Source organism: Tenebrio molitor, chromosome X (genome assembly GCF_963966145.1).
Source record: "Tenebrio molitor chromosome X, icTenMoli1.1, whole genome shotgun sequence".
NCBI classification, from domain to species: domain Eukaryota; kingdom Metazoa; phylum Arthropoda; class Insecta; order Coleoptera; family Tenebrionidae; genus Tenebrio; species Tenebrio molitor.
Genome location: NC_091055.1, coordinates 4,827,450 through 4,845,147, shown reverse-complemented (window position 1 = coordinate 4,845,147; position 17,698 = coordinate 4,827,450). Strand labels below are relative to the sequence as shown.

Sequence of the window (17,698 nt, the reverse complement as noted above, 5' to 3'; positions counted from 1 at the left end):
ATCAATCAATATAAATATAATATAATAATATATGATATATATTATGTATTATGAGCACTTAATGTTAAACATTATAATTTTTTAGATTGCTTAATTAAATTTAAAAAATTCTCATTTTTATCAGAGTTATGATATTTAATTTGATTTAATATAAATTATTAATAAACAAACTACATATTTGAAATATTCAATTATTACCCAGTAGATATGCAACATAATATACAGACTTTGGCACAGAGACTATATCTGCAGAACAAATTTTATCATAACCTATAAAATGACGCCAACAAGATTTGAGTTTTGTCAAGCTTTAAAATTATTTTTTACCGAGTACCTAGTGGAGTGTGCATATTTATAACTGTAACCATATTTCTCAATTCTAGATGGTAATAAAATCAACGTCTAATTTCGCAAAATTTGATTCTTTATGCGGCAAACAAAATCACGACTAAAGGCAAACATCTGGTTAAGTTAGGATAGCAATGAAAACCTGTAGGCAAGGTAGTATGAAATAAGTAAATAATCAGTATTAAAATTATAATAAATTTCCTTAAATATCTAATAAACTGGTATGTATATCACACATTAGGTAGTCAGTTTTATTTAAAAATTGTGTAAATTAACTTTACATATAAATTTTTCTCAGATCTGCAGGTGAAGTAATCATATTACATTGAGGGCAAAGCTTTTTAGCCCCTAATGTCTGTAACCAACACTGTTCACAATGTACATGCCAACAACACACCGAAATGACTGGAGTACGGTACCTCTCCATACAAATCAAGCATTTATAAACCTCTTCCCTATTTTTTTCTTTGCTTTCTAATTCCCTAATCCTATTTTTTAAAACTTCAACCAAAGGATCCCCTTTAGGTTGCGCAGTCAAACCATCATTTTCTTCTGGTTGCATCCTTTTAGGATCCTCTCCAATGACTGCTTTTCGCAGGGCGATATTCTCAGGATCACCAGGTAAAAGAATTACATCTCTTTCTGAATATTGTGGTGAACCGTAAGTTTGAGCATCGTCCCCGTCCACATTTAAGTCTTCATCCTCTTCAGTCATACTAATAGAAGTTCCTAAATTTATAACTCCACCTGGGAGCAGGCTAGTAATTCGTACACGCGATTGCCCGGCCCACTCATATTCCTCAAACGCTTCAACGTCTATACTTTCGTCGCTTTCACTCTCATTTCGTTCTGTACGGCGCAAGCACTTCTCAACGTGTAACGTTATTTCTTCAGGGGCTTCCTTGTTACATATTGGACAGACGATTTCCTCAGCCTTTCGCTTTTTTGTTTTTGATCTGTGTCGATTCTGTCTATTTAGTCTCACTTTCTGAAAAGTTTCCCACGTCTTATCCGCATTGTTATCACTTGTATTTGATGAACTAGGGGCATTACGTCCATTTGATTTGTGTTTGGTCGACGGTATCTTACTTAGTTTATCTATTTCGAGCACGAAGTGCGACTGAACTTCCGAGATTCTAAGAGTTACACTACACACGGGGCAGCAGATCGGCTCAGACAATTTCCTTTTGTTACGACAACCGCGACCACCTTCTTCACCATTACAACTGCTACTTGCCAATTCAATTTCTTTAACAGATCCATCCATAATACTATTAAATAACACTTACTTTATGCGCTACGCGACCTGTACTATGATTATTTCATACACTGTTACATTAAAAACTCTATCTTTTTTAGATGTTCCAAGATTTTGTTTATTCGTTGAAGGTTATGTTACGATTTGCTTGTTTCCAACAAAACTGCCACAAATATCGAACAGTTTAAGTTCGTCCAACTGGCGACTTCTCAGAACTATATTAATTTCACATAATTAAAAACGGGATTGTTTCAATTATAACCGATTCATTCGCAATTAATATTCTGGTTAAAGGCAACACACAAAGTCAATAAACAACAGTTTGAAAGACATGGTTACCAACGTCCTGTCAATCGTTGACGTAAAAACTGCAAAGTTACTAGATTCAAATTTATTACGCATGAAACCAATTTTAATCTTCAACATACGTGAATGCGGTTAAAATTTATAATTTGGAAGCAAAGCCACGTGTCAGTATATTTGTTTACACAACGCAAGGATAATCTATAAATAGTTTTATTGGTGACCATATTAAATGCGCTTTATACTGAACAAGAGGGTTAAAGTAATGTCAATAATAAGGGACGCACTGATAAAAAATTTATTTGTGATTATTCAAACACAAATTGTGTATTATTAAATCTAAGTTCTATTATTAAAGTTACTCATAGTCCATTCTAGCTAAACCAGAGAACTAAATTTGAATATTAAGTTACACTGGTAGAGCTGAAAATATACAAGTTATAAAAATATCAAACATAACATGGCAAATTACACCCCACCAGTACAACGAAGTTATAATTTATCATTAAAAATCTCTGTAACTGTATAAATATAAAAACTATGACAGTGTCATTACTGTTCTGCAAATTTAACATACAATACCACATTGTGTAGTATTACAAAGAAGTCTAACTAGAGTGTGCAATATATGGGACTTAATTAATTAACAAAGTTGGTCTGTGATGTTTTGTACTTTACTTATTGCTTATTTATTGAAAGCTGTTGGGCTTAAGGAAGACAAAACAATAATGACACTGTTATAGTGAAGGTAGATAAATCACATGCGCTTTAAATTTCCTAACATGAGTTTTAGGAAAAAAGCACAAACCAAGTAGAAATAAGAGTACATAATTGTAGATTTTCAGACAGATTTAAATCAGTTAAAACTAAAATATGTAAAGTAGCCTTAAATGTAAAGGCTATATATGCAGTAGAAAATTCCAGTCTCATTCACAAGGCAGCATTCACAAGCCACAATATAGAAAATAATCACATAGGCATATAAAATAGCATGTCAAACACCCTCCTGTGCCTAAATAAGCCCATTTAACGGACTTTGACGGCTGGTACAAAAAATCCATGTTTGCTAAGCCATAGTCCAACCCCAGTACCAAGAATGAGTGATATCAGATTGGTTAAAAACAATGTGCACAATCCTTTGCGCGAAAAGACACTGGTATTGCCAACACGAGCATAACGAATGCTCAACATATCCCTCTTGGGAGGCCTAAAACACCAGTTCTTTGGGGGTAGCTGATCAGGCCGACTGCTCCAATCATTAAACAAGTCTCCATACTGAAACAATTAATAAGGAAATTATAAAAAACCAGACGAGATACCAAGTTCGTCGACCCATAAATTTGATAATGAAAGTGATAGTCTGTATTATATGGGGTGCTAATTGGATAAATACATAGTGTGAATATTTACATCTTTAGCTTCAGAGTTCATGTAATATGATTGCCATTCTAAGTTTAACGGAGTGCCTTGGACGGGGCTGTTCGGGGGCGACTTGGGGCTGCTGCGGGGCGAATCTCTCCTCGAACCCGCTAAAGAAACCCTAGCAGATGATTGGTTGGATTCCCTTTGGGCTTCTCTCAACAGTCGCAAATAATCTTCGACGTTCAATTGGTGGGAGACAGAGCTCGGGGTGCCTGTGCCTCCTCCACCTTGAGAGCACGTTGATCCAGCACTTACGTCAACCCAAGATTCTGTCAAAATTCGCTTATTAATTAGGTAAAAATAATCTTTTCAAAACGTCAAATGCTAATTATAGCGAGGTCTGTTGTATTTATTTTTTGCGGTTTTCCCAGCTAGTTGCGACTTTACACGCCGATTGATTTACGGATTAAATGCAGTGTTTTGATGTGAAGCGTTGGATGACATCCCAGATGGAATGTAAACAACGCAACTTACCTCCTAAAAGGTCATCTAAGCTCGATTTTGACGATGACATTTTACACGCACTTACGAAAACGTCGCACAACTAACTTTACACCGTTCGGTTAACTCTAATTACCAGTTATTCAATAAATTTATATTAAAATCTCCATACAAGAGATGCACTAGAGGCGTACGTGACAGACACCAACACTCATCAACAACCAGTTAGATTCTCTGCCTTTGTCTGTTTGGATTGACGTCACTGATCACATGATGCCCACAAGCCAATCACGACGAATCCCAACACGCCATTGTACTAACAACGCAAAAATAAACACAAGCAAAAGCAAAAACCACACATCTTAAGTTAGCAAGACAGAGATAAATACATCACAAATACGCGCCTATTTTAAAACAAGGTGCACAACGCACGCATGCAAACAAATCAATTGCTTTGTTTGCTAAGTCCACAACTCACTTTTTACTGAGAACAAACATGTTGATAAAAGATGCACTCCTTTGTCAATCTCGCGCTAAAAATAGTCAACCTTCAATAATAACATCATTTTCAGAAACAAGTCTTTATTTTATAAAATTATCACAATACCTCAGTCAGGTACATATGTTAAAATTTACAAAATTCAACTAACACAATAAAATTAACTTCTCAAAACGAACACACTTTTAGACCTCAAAGTACGGTCCGGGAGGTTGCACAACCTTTTTTGCCCTTTCAAAACCTTCCACAATACAATCCCTAAAACAAATATTACTGGATAGTATAAAAAAATAGATAACTTTAAAGCGAGCATGCGTTATTTTCCGGACCTTGAACTTGATTTTTTGCTCGAAAATCTATTCAAGTCACTAACCTCGGTGCACGCAAAGGCGAGACTATTTCGTGATTCTCTTTTTTATCGAGTGATAAAGGAGCAAGAACTCCATTACGACGCATTAAAAAACATGTTCATACTTGATTAATACCAGTACATGTAAATTTCAAACATCAATCATTGCAGCCACTTTAAATCAATGACCGCAACAAAAAAAAACACACTACATTTAGCAACAATGTAAATAATACATTAGAGGGCACAGCCTAGATGATAAAATGACAAAATAAAAACTAGCGTTACGATTCATTTCATTTAATAGAGGTGTTATGTTTAGACGTCATGGTGGGAGTAAAATACAAACCTAAATAATTTTCTATGCCAAATGTAGGCCCCTACATGTCCAGTGTCCACATATTTAATAGTGGCTCCTGGCCAAATTTCATCTAACTTAGAAACACCAACTCTAGGAACATAACCATCAGACTTGGCACAGACAGCTATAATAAGTGATGAGTCAAAAGGCACAGAGAAATTCTTTAAATGAGTAAATTCATCCATCATTCCTCTCATAAACCAAACAGCTTCTTTATCACGCTTCCTCATATCACTGATGTGTTGACTTGTTTTAAAAATTGATAAATTCAAAGTTGAGTATTCACCATGTTCTACTTTAATATTTTGACTAGAATGTTTGTACGTGATGGCAGGACAAGTGGTAGAATCCAATATGTTCATCATTTCATAAGGTGAAATGTATCGTAATTTGGATTTTTCTTCTAGTAGAGTATCCAGCCCGTACTCTAGAAAGGAACAAATAGTTGATATTAGGAGTTTTACTGTGAAAAACTAGTCTGATGAAGGAACAAACCTGGCATTCTACTAAGGGTGCATGCAAATGGACTGTCAACAATTTTACAAGATTTTGAGAGAGTATCACAGTATATTGGGTTTGAAAATAATTGATCTTGGAGCATGTCCCAATCAATAGATTCACTCATCACTCCCTGAAAGGTCGTCTTAAGCATGTCATTTACGTCATATTATAATTTGGTGGTTACCTCTGTGAAAACAGATGAGGCAGTTGACCATGACAGACAAGGTACTAGCACTAAAGGTTTTGGCCAATTAGAAGCCGCCAAAGAAGCCATCTAACGAAAAAGTGAAATGACACAATGTTATTGGAACAAAAACCACACTCACATGGCCACCCATCGATATACCTGAAACACCCAACGGACCAAAACCAAGACGTTCACACCAATTCAAAAGAGCTATAGATTCCAAAATTAAACAACCCCCCATCACAAAAATGTCAGAAACAAAATGTAAGCTTGAGCGAATTTGATTTTTTGGTTTTCTAAGGCCATAATAGGGGTTTTCTAAAATAATTGAGCCTATCCCTGCTTGCAACAGTGGTTTTGCCATTAAATTTCGGCGTCTCCAAAAATACTACAACCTTTATATAATTCCGTGATGTAGTAATATATTATAATTACATGATCTCCAGTACCCGCCAAATGGATACAAATCGGTCTATAATCTTGCGAAGGCCACTTTTGAGGTAGTATCATTTGAAAAAAAACTTGTTGAACTTCAGGAACAAGTAACGTGGGTAAGTATAGTCTGAGTGGAGTCCAAAATCTACCTTCTATGATTTGAAAACCTGGACGTTTTTGGGCCTGCAATATTAACACCGTTTAACTTTGGCTTTGTGAATTGGAACACTTACATTAATTATTTCTATGGGATAATCTTTAGGCACCAGATCGTAACAAACATCTCTGTTGGAGACCACTTTACGAAAATTGAATAATCTGGGAAAACATTTATTTACAAATTTGTTATGAAATAATGTCAACATAACCTCTAAATGTTTTTCCGACTAAAAAAAATTACTTACTCAAGCAAATCTTCGGCACATCCCCATCCTTTAGTAAAAAATTTTGTTAGAAGTATTTTTCTATAAATTACGTCAAGTCGACTGACCGGCATTTTAAAATTAAAAAAAAAAATCGGCCCCGAAGTTCAAATCATGAAATCCACTCTCCCCTCAAGCATCTACTGAAAAATTTTGACGTGTTCGGAAAAATTTTAAATTCAGAAATATCAGTTGCTAGGCGACTTTGTCCAACTGGTAACAATTTAATAATTCTTAGAAAATTTACTATTACAAAAATTTATGCAATTCTCGCATAATAAATAATATATGAATGCAGTTAGACAATGCAACCAAGTCAAATAGTGGCGGGTTGGGAAATAGTTCACGAGGTATTATAAATAAATCTCACTGGCTACAAAAATTTAATACGTATAAGGGTACGTTTATGTTGGAGCTACGATGAGCGATAAAAGCGGCGACAAGAGCGAATTGCCATTTGAAAACCATGGCAGTTCGCTCTTGTCGCCGCTTTTATCGCTCATCGTAGCTCCAACATAAACGTAGGTACCCTTAGAAACTCAGACCTGCGATAATGGTATAAATGCAAAAAAAAATTATAAATCTTCGTAAAAACTACAATGGCTGGTAACAGTGGATGTAAAACATTACTTTGAAGAACTTCCCTCGCCGCTCGATCCTAAAAATCCAAAATTTATTACACACGAACAGTCTTTGAAAAATTATTACTTGGTATGGATCCTTTATCTGTACTAACGTCAAACAATTCCTCTTCTTCATAATCTGAAGATGTGGAATCTGAAGAATCATCTTCTTTGTCGTTTGTTCCTTCCATGTCAGGATCAGGAACCAAATAATAATGTAAGGAGTTAACCCAAATGTCGTCTTTAATAATTTCTGCGATGATGTCACTTGAAGCGTCTTCATTATTTGCAAACCAACCAAAGAATGTTTGCTGTGTTGAATGCGAACGTTTGCGCGAGCCCTTGGAAGATCCTTCTCTTGCTGCTGGGGTTATGGGATGTGGCTTCTTCCAGTCGATTTTTGTACTCACTGACGATAAATGTCCTAAATGAAAATGTACGCGTTATTATTTATATTTTACAATAAATTTAGTTGAAAAAACCTTGTTTGTAGAAAAACTCTTTCATTAAAACCTCATTTTTAAAATATGGGTTTTCGTTAAAATACAGTTTGATGCTGTAACCGGATTTGATGTTGTCTGCAGTCTCCACTTCTAATTTCTGAAGATGACGCAAACAGTCTTCTTCATCTTCATATAATATATGACAAATGCTTGGATGACTGGTAAACTGCATGGTTAAGGAATTTCAACTATTTAACCTATAGCATTCTCTTATATTAAAAAGGATACCACAGTTGACCAGAAATCTGGAATTGTCTCGATGACTTCACTTCTTTTATTAAAATAATGTTGACGCAACTTTTTGTATTTTTGCTCTATTGTTAATATTTCTTCATTTTCTTTTTCGTTTAATTTATCTAGTTCAATATGAACCATTTCCAGTTGGAAAATAGCCGAATCGATATCGGATTCTTGATTTTCGGAATCTATGTCATTTCCAAGGGATGTCTCCGAGGACTTAATTTTTTTCGTGCTTATTCTTTCCGACATTTTCGATCCTACACTTGATACTAAAATTGTAGAAAAAAGCTTCGAACGTCGTGTAAAAGCAAAGTTAGGTTACCGTTTATATTTTCTCACCCCTTTAAATTTCACCCCCGTTTTTATATGGCGCCCTCTATTGGTATTTAATAAATATTTCATACAAATATCGCAATTTTTAACAGAACCAAGTAAAGCCTTACTTCTTATTTATTATTATTAAATATGTTTTAATATTCTAGAGTGTTTACTTTGTTAATCGAAAAATTATTTGTATTTTACCCTCATATTGATTTTAAATTTAAGCGATTTGGCGCCGTGTTGTTGGTAACAACCATGATGTAACAACACAACACAAACATATTACGTAATTGGCTGTGGAAGTTGACGTTTACGTATGTTTGTTGTAGGTGGTTTTTATTTTTGTTATGAAAATGGTACAAACCCACAGTTAACAAAAAAATAAAATATTTGCTAAATTTTTGAGAAGTAACTCTTAACAATGACAGTGATTAAAGGCAAACCCAGCTATGCATTTCCCACACATTCTGGAAATAATTCAGATGTCGAATCCTCACGGTATGTACAATATTAAATTAATACTATTCACTTACATCCCGTTTTTAGTTTGGGTAGTGCCTCTGCCAGTGATACTGAATCCTTAAACAATGAACCATTTCTCAGAAACCAGCCTTTTGTCCCTCCAATTTTTAAAAATTCAAAAAGTGAAGAACAGCCAATTTTAAAAAGGTGTTCTGGTAGAAAAAAATTAAGAAGATACCAGAATCGTTCGTATAATTGTTTTACAGTTAGTGCAAAAAATATATTGTGTCAATATAGGTTGCTTGTTACAAACTCTAGCTGAGGAACATGAAGAGGAAGAAGATGTGGTAATAATAATGGAACCATATCAAGGCCCTTTCACTCGATTATTACGCGATAGTGCTGCTTTACACTTTTGGAACATATTTGTGGACAAATGTGAAGAGGAACAAGCCCAACTGATTGCTGCTTTTACTGAGAAAAATACAAAAGAGAAAACTGTTGAGAAAGAAAAGCGTTCTATTAAAATTTCACCAAAAATGAAACGCATTTTTAAATTGAAGAATAAATTGTCACTCGAACAGGTGAAAATCTCAGAAGATGATCTAATTGCCTTTTTTAAAATAACACCAAATGGTATTTATGAAAAATCTCCACCTACATTTTTTGAAAGATTGCTCTTGCACACCATTGCTCAATACCATGGATTACAATCTTTAGGTAAGCTGTTTGTTTTTTTTTTTTAATAATTTATTTATTTAACTTATTTTAGGAATTGTTGAAAATGAACACAGAAAAATTGAGGTTTATAACACAATTGCAGATTGGATGCCTGTTGAACCTTTACTGATAGATTTCGCTGCCTATTGGAGAAAATGTTAGTGTTGACATTTTAATATTTTATGTATTTATTTCCATTATAATGTGAAGGCGGGACAAAATAATTGCTTGTAATAAGAATAAGTATTGTTTTAATTTTAAAAATTACGTTCACTTTTAATTCCGTGTTGTACATTATGTTAACGTAAATATAGGATTTTAGCATTTTAAATGAATGTGCTTAACTTGTTCGTTTTGTGTTTCAATTTTATGAGTAATGAATATTAATTTGTGTATAGAGTTCATTACGCATCTGTTACTATAATGCTAATTTTATTAATCTTGATTTTAAAAAATACAAAATGAATTAGTCAAGATATTTAATTGTCATGTCAGTATAAATATATATTTTTATGAAAAGTACTTGTGACTAGTCCTACTAGTGAGTAGTTAAGTGGCGTTACTTATTTTTTGTAGAGTGAATTTTTAATGTACAATTTTGATTTGTAAAGTAGACAGGCATGTGTGATATTAGTTGACCCATGCGTTCAGTTATCAATGATATGTTATGCTGGTGGAATCATTTTAAGGGTAAAGTTTTCGCAATTGATAAATAAAAGTCAATTAAAATGGAATGAGTTTAATTTGAACAGCAGCTTTGTTTTAATGGGTTCATGTTTTATTGAGTAACTATTACTTCAAATCACATATGATACAATATAAAAATATGTGTCAAGTCATGTATTTACAACAACAATAAATGTAAGTTTTGTTTCAAAACATTTAAAAAACATTCAGTTTACTACAATACAGTATTTAATCAGCTATCACCAGTGTTGCTTTGCAAATGATTTGGAGCATCTGCAAACATAACTTTTAATTTGTATGCTTCTGCTACTAACATACTAATTTGAGAACTTGACCAAGATTGAGTAGGAAGATTTTGAAGTAATAACAGCAGTCCTTGAAAATCATTTTGGCGCATTAAATCATCTTTCCAATAAAGAAGAAAAGAAGCACATACATAAAGTTGAAAAGACGCAAAACAATCGCTTTCCGCTAAATATGTATCCCACAACCTAATAGTACACCTTAAAGGAAGCTCTCTGGTGAGTAAATTATTTAACCAACGAAAAGAAAATTGTAAATAACTGACATTATGTTGCTTCAGATGACGGTGCAACGTTTCATCAACTCGCTTAATTAATTCTTCTAGCTGATGTACTTTGCGTTGAATACCTACTTGTGCAAAAACATAATTATCTTGAATACCATCTAGGAATTTAGAAAGACACCAAAATGAATCAGCCTCTATAATTTTGAGTTGTTCCTCGCTTAATTTGTCAACATGAAAAGTTTCAAATGCTTGATTATCTAAAATAAATTCTTGAAGAAATACTACATAAAATGGTGTTACCAAATCGTTGATCCCTTGCACATAACCTGATGCAGGATGTCTAATAGACCAAATAAACAAAATTCTTTCAAACATAATTTGTACAGTTTTTTGTTGGAAAAGCGGTATTGAAGGATTCATTCTTGGCACATCGATATTGATCTGATGCTGAATATCACGATTAGTCTCGTCATGCTCAGCATAATAATACTTTTCCACTAAGTTCCAATAATCTTGTCTTTTTCTCTCCAAAACGCCGTTTCTGCGTTCCAAATTTATCGGTAAGTAACCAGACAACAATCTCCAAGTTATCGCGCGAACTTTAACTGGAATTCCGGACCAACTTAATTTGCAGAGTTCCGGAAGGCTGGGAGGATTGGCCAAAACACTTTCGAACCTTTCCAACTTAGATTCACTGTCCTCATCTTGGGGAGGGTTGAAACACCGCAACTGTTGAGGTCTACCTGGAATTCTGTTATTTCTAACAAAATCCACTTCTAATGCTGAAACTGACTCCAGCTTGTCGTTCGAGGTTACTGGAATATCTGTGCTGTTACGATGACTATTTAATACGTTTAAAGCTGCTGACTGAGATACTTTTTTTGATATTTTCGTGCCTAAAAAAATCAGCTTTAATCCAGCACAATTTTCAACAAATACTTACTCTCTAGTCCGGAAATAATGCAAAAATCATCGTCATCCATGGCCCAAGCGTCACTAACAGAAGCCTGGAAGTCCTGGAATGATGTAGTTCCTACCACTTTTGGTTTTACGCTACTTTTTACATCCTTCTTTGGGCTAGGTCTGAGGAGTAACAAGTGACAACAATTAAGGAATTTTGACAATTGTCCGTTTTACCGTCCGGGTACAGTTTTACTGTTTTTCTTCCAAAAGGATGTTTTATCATTGTCGGGATTTCTTGATCCGTCCATTCTTACAGTTTTTTCAAGATCACACACTTGTTGGCCATAATTTTCAACAGCACATCCCCAAATTTTTGAGGTTAAATTGATTCGATAGTGTCAACAAACACGGCAACGTCAAAATATGTTACGTCACCACAGTTTTAATTATCACAATGAATTTATTTATTTGCAACACCCTCAACTAATATCCTGTTAAAGCACTCCAAATGTGTTTACAGGAGAATTTTTAAGTACGACTATTATATTAATTTTTGGGAATCATTTTCACCCTAGGCTTTTTCAGTTTCACGTGTCGTACCACCATGTTGGTTGGAAGACAGGTAGTTTCATTTATTTACTTCAGTTTTATGCAATTAAATAGTGTCCTTTACTTATTTTGTACCTTTGCAATACATTAAACTGCATCCGCGCAAATTTTAATTTTACTGATACTCACAAATCTTAGATTTTGTGCTTACAATATACCTATTGCTTTCGCTACTATTTTATTTTATAATAAAGCTGTTTACGAAATTCTGCTGTGATTGCTTCCTTGAGAGATTTGTTTCGATAACGAATTAGTCAACAAGTTCTAATTTCAGTGTGTTCCTTATTTTGGAATTAAAATAAAACTATTGAGCCGTCATGTCAATGTCGAGCGCTGGAAGGTGGAACCGTTCAAGGTGTTGAGTAATATACTACATAATTTCAATGACGTCATCAAATGACAATTTTTTCAAAATCTATTATTTCTGATTCGCATACCTATTCATCGAGCAGGCAGTTCATTAAAAAGTAATTTTTTTTAAATACCAACTTCTGAACATACCAATTAATGTAATGATAAAAACATTAGTTAATACTGCAAGTCAGTTTTTATATGTATATATTAGGGACAAAGAGTCGAAAACTCAGTTATAAAGTAGCAATAAAACGCTCAACATAAACTTAAAATTAGTATGTATGTGGGTCTGTGTACTTAAATGATAGTCAACAAATTTTGAAAAATATATTTTTTTTAAATATGAGCCGCATGGCCATCTAAACCATTTAAATTGTATTATTGTATTACATGTAACACCCATGTAGGTAGCAGGTACTTAATTATGTTGTTTATATATTTAAATGTTATCTTTCTCCTCGATAATTAAGAAAAACAGGTTTTTATATACTCCACGTGCAACCTATACAAATACGTAGGTACACTGTTGAATGTTGCTTAATTAGACGATAGACACCCATATTCACATGTAAGTAGCCCATTGGTTATTTTTTGTGATATTATTAAATAAATGTTGTACGAATTTGTGATCAACAATAATTAATTAATACCCACGCACGTGTAAGTGTAATTAAATTACCAATAAATATCGGTAAGTGAATGAAGTTATGAGAGCGGAATTGAACAAATTAAAGCAAGTACCTACTACCCACTAATTTTTCGATGGTACTTATTCACTGTATAATCGACAATTGCTGAGTTGTTAGATTTTACCGATTAGAGATAAAAACAGATCATTTAGTTTTATCGATGCACCAATTTAAGGTACAGTATTTATCTGTGTGTATTGATGGATAGGAGAGAGTGTTCTGATATATCGAGGTTAGTCCCTACTTTCTTTAACTTTTACCAAAATCTTTGAAGCTATAGCAGTGTACAAACGGTCGCGTAACTAACAAGATTATTGTGTAGAATTCTATATAACTTATAATTTCATTATCCATGTTTAAACAAGTACTTGTCTATTATTTTTGTATAAATATGTTACTGATGTTTGCATCTATTTTAGTGATCCTTTGTTCAAGACATGGCTTCTTACTCTGACAATGAAGATGTGGACGATCAGGACTGGGATGAGGTAAAACAATTTTATAATGACACTACATTATTAAACAAGGTCGTTTGAAAATTCAAATTCCACGCTAGGTACTTAGGTATCAATTACGTTACCTATTTATTTTTATTCATTTGCTCTTGAACCAGTTTAGTGTACCTATGTAATACAATTCAGTGGTACGGCAGGTACTGCATATGCATACTGTTTTTATTCATTAACGGTGAAGAAACAAATAATAAGTTACATTTATTATCCATCAAAGAAGAAACTTAAGAGTGAATGTGAAAGTCTACCACTTAAAAATAAACAAAAATCCATCTCAACACATTCCCGCTTTTACATTTCCAATATTCATAGTTCCGAACACCTGCAGAATTATTTTCGAACGGATTTGCTACGTTTTTATCCACATTTTTTAACACGGCACAACGTTGATAAAATAGCAAATTGTGACGTTAATAGTTAGGTACATTATGTCTGGTTCATGAAGGTCGGTCGTGATTACGTTTTAAATATGTTTTAATATGCAAATCGAGGCGCGCCCGAATTTTTGATTAGGTACCTGGTTTCAGTTCGATTTTTACTATTGGAAGTAAAAATTGCCAATCTCTTGCAGCTAAATAATTAAGAAAAGATGAGCCACGGACTCGTACCGTGTTTACACCTCATTTATTTAAAAGCATAAAAATTAAATTAAGAAATATTGTTATGATCAAGTTATTAAAAAAACCCGGTAAGACAAATATAGGTAAAGCAATGTAATGTAATATGTTATTATTTAATTACAATTTGCAACTCATTAATCTGATTACCTTTTATTATTTCAAGCCGACACAAAAGTCAAAGTTGACTCTTTACTTTTTTTCAGGATTGCAAAATATACTGAACTATTTGGACTTTGTGTTGTATTTTCATTAAATATTTATCTTTTCCGCGGACAAACTCTGGCAGTTGATTTTCATAAACATTATCAATAAACGGCACTATGTAACAAATTAAAAATTTTTCCACGTGCCCGGGTCATAGGGTATTATTTCTCAATTGTTTATGCTTCAAAAGTATAAAATATGATATTATTCCCCACAAAATACGCTAGTTCACTCATTTTCGATAACAGTATAAATTTCAAAATGTCACTGTCATCTTTCCGTTTGTGATCGAAGTGCGGCCTTAATTTATTTAAATATGAGTTGAGCGTTATTTCCGTATTGTAGCAAAGTTCCTCCATACCTAACTCTGAATTCTCGTAAAGATCAAATATCAAGGTCCTGATCACAAAAAAGTTTGTGAAGAATAATAGCCATTTTCCATACTTTTTGACAGACGCCGTTAGCAAAAACATTTATTATCCCTGAACAACGGTTGTATTACATAGTGCTATCAATAGGTACTATTTTTCTACAGAATAATCTTATTTTTATAACATTGATAACATTATTATCGCTGGCACTTGTATGGTATCCCGCAGGTGATGAACTTTGTCAGACCCTTTTTTTTTGTCAGCTGATCTGCTTTTTCGTCGATAAAATACTTACATATTCGTGAATTTTGCGTTAAATAGACGAAATTATTTTAATTACCATTCTTGAAGTAATAATCATTACAAGTACATTTGAATTATTCAGTAGTACATAACTGGTCTAAACGTAGGTATTTGGCAAACACGATCTGTTTTGTTTACTCAATGAAATGTTATTTCTTGTATCCTGTGGTTTCATGACCCAGGCCTTAAATTTCACTTTCCCTGTGGTAAAATTGATATTTGCAGTTCGAGGATGCGGTCAACGACATTGACTTGCCGACGTAAGTATTCGAGCCTTCGATGGGAACCATTCCTCCAAGGAATTTAATTTTTAGATCGGAAGGTGACATGACCTTAGGACGAGCCGTTGAAGAAAGTCAGAGAGCTATTAATTATTTTTTCAATAATCAATTCATAGAAGCGAAAAATTTAATGACACCTTAGTGGGTTTATTCGTACTTTGCTTGTCACCGTTTGTAACAAGAATCAAAATTACAGTGCCACTACCAGTATATATCATTCCTTGGGACATTCAGTATTTCTTTTTCTTGAAGCCATCCTAACATTTGAACATAAATCAATAGTGAATGCATCGGCGGCTTTAAAACACGCACTTCGAGTATGCAATAAACAGAGAAAGAAAAACACTATTGGAGAATCTTTGGGCAAGATGGTCAGGAGAAATAATTTCGATCAGTATTCAGAAGACGAAGCACATGCGGAACTTTGCCATGCTGAGTGTCTTTTATTGAAATCTATGCTTACTTTTATGGAAGACGAGACACTGAGCAGTTTTATTAAAGCTGGAATTAAAATTAGGTCGTGCTATAATTCGTACAAGTAATAGATCAACAGTAATAACGATGACAAGGAAATAAACATTGTTTTGTAGGGATTGCCAGCAAATTCTTGTGAAGAGTCGGTGGGAGAATTCCTCGAGAGTACATTTTGAAAGCGGTGTCAAGATGGGTATCGGTACATTCAATTTAATGATATCTTTGCTGCCTGGTAGGGTAATAAAATTATTAGAATTTATAGGATTTTCGGGGAATAAAGTAATTACATCATTTCAGTACGCACATTTAAAACTAATCATTCATATTTCAGCAAACGGGCCTTAACGATCTAATTGAGGGCTACAAAACGCAAGGTCTGCGCCAAATTTTATGTTTAATGACTCTGCTCGGGTACAATCTGATTGTGCTTTACGTCCTCAGCCATCAAGAAGGTGATATTAAACTTAGCGAAGAAATATTAGAAAAGCAATTGAAGAAGCATCCCCATGGAGTGTGGTTTTTATTTTTTAAAGGAAGACTGGAATTTATGAAAGGCAATCTAGACCTCAGTGTAGACTGGTATAAAAAATCTTGGAAATCTCAAAATTTATGGCCGCAATTTCATCACGTGTGCTTCTGGGAACTGTTGTGGGTTTACTGGTAAGACAATTCTGGTGTTAACCACCAGAATGTAAAAAATATTTTTCAAGCTTAAAAATGAACTGGAAAGAAGCGTTAGTTTATTGTACGTCTCTCTTGGAGGGTAGTAGATGGTCGAGGACCATATACAGTTATCAAAAAGCTGCTTTGATGTGTATGATGAAAGAAGAGCTTTCGAGCACGGACATCGTAGTTATCGACAATCTCATGAAGTAGTGATGTCTTGCGGATTTGTATTTTTAATCAGCATCATTTTTTTTGTAGGGACGTACCTAAATATAAGCAAAGGATAGCTGGAAAGTCGTTACCGATGGAAAAATTCGCTTTAAAAAAAGCGGAAAGATATTTTGAGCAGAACCACAATCTTGTTTTACCCGTAATGGAATTAATGTACATATGGAATTTATTTAAAGCAATGAAAAATTTTAATGTCGCCAGTAACGTGTACAAATTGACAGAAAAAGCTCTCAAAGATTTAAACGAGGGTTTAAAATCTTCCAAATACGACGCCGACAACAGAGCTCTCATTTTGTTACTTCAAGGGGCGTGCTTGAGACAAATGAAAAGTCCGTTGCAAGCTCTCAACTGTCTGGAGTCGGTTATATCCTTGCAAAAAGATATCGTCGAGGATAATTATTTAGTTCCGTACGCTATTGTAGAATTGGCATTAATTGAATGGGAGAGGGGCAACAGAGAGAAAGCTATTTTGGCCTTAGAGGACGCAAAGTAAGACACTAGTTTTGTATCGTCGCGAGTAATTTTGTGTGATTTGTTTTAGGAAAAACTATTCGGGGTATTCACTGGAGTCGCGGTTGCATTTTCGAATTCACACTGCTCTAACCGAGTACAAAGCAGAAATGAAAAATGTTAAATGTTAACCAAGTAACACATAGTTTGTTGCATTTTAATAATTGTTGTGTTCCTGGTTGTAGCACTCGTAACAACATACCATTTTGTGAAGTAGTAGCACTATACACCCATCATATTTATAAAGAATATAAGGCTGTGTTGTTATATATCGTTTTGTGTTGTTTATCCTAATAAATTTACATTTAATTTGTTAATACCTGCGGCCTTGTTATTTATTTAAAATTGCACGTCTACACG

The 17,698-nt window shown here is 34.0% G+C and overlaps 7 protein-coding genes across 13 annotated transcripts; 2 read left to right on the top strand and 5 right to left on the bottom strand.

The window, feature by feature from the left end:
* Positions 1-523: 523 nt before the first annotated feature.
* On the bottom strand, positions 524-1,949 carry RNF220 (ring finger protein 220). Its single transcript, XM_069060652.1, has one exon. It carries the CDS (start codon positions 1,613-1,615, stop codon positions 626-628), a length of 990 nt encoding a protein of 329 aa, XP_068916753.1. The 5' UTR covers positions 1,616-1,949; the 3' UTR covers positions 524-625.
* A 244-nt stretch (positions 1,950-2,193) lies between these two features.
* Positions 2,194-3,986, bottom strand: BNIP3 (BCL2 interacting protein 3). Its single transcript, XM_069060229.1, has 3 exons — positions 3,806-3,986; positions 3,320-3,600; positions 2,194-3,184 (listed from the first exon to the last, which is right to left on the bottom strand). The coding sequence occupies exons 1-3, from the start codon at positions 3,843-3,845 to the stop codon at positions 2,936-2,938; spliced, it is 570 nt and encodes a 189-aa protein (XP_068916330.1). The 5' UTR covers positions 3,846-3,986; the 3' UTR covers positions 2,194-2,935.
* Positions 3,987-4,337: 351 nt separating this feature from the next.
* LOC138139751 (protein ABHD18) lies at positions 4,338-6,895 on the bottom strand. Its single transcript, XM_069060218.1, has 8 exons — positions 6,509-6,895; positions 6,338-6,422; positions 6,105-6,287; positions 5,809-6,057; positions 5,667-5,756; positions 5,477-5,612; positions 4,970-5,408; positions 4,338-4,529 (listed from the first exon to the last, which is right to left on the bottom strand). Exons 1-8 carry the CDS (start codon positions 6,598-6,600, stop codon positions 4,457-4,459), a joined length of 1,347 nt encoding a protein of 448 aa, XP_068916319.1. The 5' UTR covers positions 6,601-6,895; the 3' UTR covers positions 4,338-4,456.
* LOC138139754 (protein SETSIP-like) lies at positions 6,895-8,338 on the bottom strand. Of its 2 annotated transcripts, XM_069060224.1 has the most exons (5): positions 8,215-8,338; positions 7,881-8,161; positions 7,632-7,818; positions 7,235-7,573; positions 6,895-7,184 (listed from the first exon to the last, which is right to left on the bottom strand). In XM_069060224.1, exons 2-5 carry the CDS (start codon positions 8,139-8,141, stop codon positions 7,153-7,155), a joined length of 819 nt encoding a protein of 272 aa, XP_068916325.1. In that variant the 5' UTR covers positions 8,142-8,161; positions 8,215-8,338; the 3' UTR covers positions 6,895-7,152. The 2 variants fall into 2 exon arrangements, with proteins under 2 accessions (XP_068916325.1, XP_068916324.1); XM_069060223.1 differs by having other exon boundaries at positions 7,881-8,308.
* A 229-nt stretch (positions 8,339-8,567) lies between these two features.
* On the top strand, positions 8,568-10,129 carry LOC138139756 (R3H domain-containing protein 4-like). Its single transcript, XM_069060226.1, has 4 exons — positions 8,568-8,711; positions 8,760-8,920; positions 8,973-9,395; positions 9,448-10,129. The coding sequence occupies exons 1-4, from the start codon at positions 8,635-8,637 to the stop codon at positions 9,555-9,557; spliced, it is 771 nt and encodes a 256-aa protein (XP_068916327.1). The 5' UTR covers positions 8,568-8,634; the 3' UTR covers positions 9,558-10,129.
* Positions 10,119-11,885, bottom strand: Tbc1d22 (TBC1 domain family member 22). 2 transcript variants are annotated; one of them, XM_069060216.1, is made up of 3 exons: positions 11,749-11,885; positions 11,555-11,694; positions 10,119-11,507 (listed from the first exon to the last, which is right to left on the bottom strand). In XM_069060216.1, the coding sequence occupies exons 1-3, from the start codon at positions 11,820-11,822 to the stop codon at positions 10,315-10,317; spliced, it is 1,407 nt and encodes a 468-aa protein (XP_068916317.1). In that variant the 5' UTR covers positions 11,823-11,885; the 3' UTR covers positions 10,119-10,314. The 2 variants fall into 2 exon arrangements, with proteins under 2 accessions (XP_068916317.1, XP_068916318.1); XM_069060217.1 differs by having other exon boundaries at positions 10,119-11,486.
* A 28-nt stretch (positions 11,886-11,913) lies between these two features.
* On the top strand, positions 11,914-17,657 carry LOC138139747 (tetratricopeptide repeat protein 39B-like). Of its 5 annotated transcripts, XM_069060213.1 has the most exons (11): positions 11,914-12,046; positions 12,100-12,136; positions 13,586-13,654; positions 15,402-15,436; positions 15,491-15,598; positions 15,654-15,995; positions 16,048-16,210; positions 16,263-16,591; positions 16,642-16,803; positions 16,856-17,317; positions 17,370-17,657. In XM_069060213.1, exons 3-11 carry the CDS (start codon positions 13,604-13,606, stop codon positions 17,467-17,469), a joined length of 1,752 nt encoding a protein of 583 aa, XP_068916314.1. In that variant the 5' UTR covers positions 11,914-12,046; positions 12,100-12,136; positions 13,586-13,603; the 3' UTR covers positions 17,470-17,657. The 5 variants fall into 5 exon arrangements, with proteins under 5 accessions (XP_068916314.1, XP_068916313.1, XP_068916311.1 ...); XM_069060212.1 differs by having other exon boundaries at positions 11,997-12,136; XM_069060210.1 differs by lacking the exons at positions 11,914-12,046; positions 12,100-12,136 and adding an exon at positions 12,915-13,045.
* Positions 17,658-17,698: the final 41 nt, after the last annotated feature.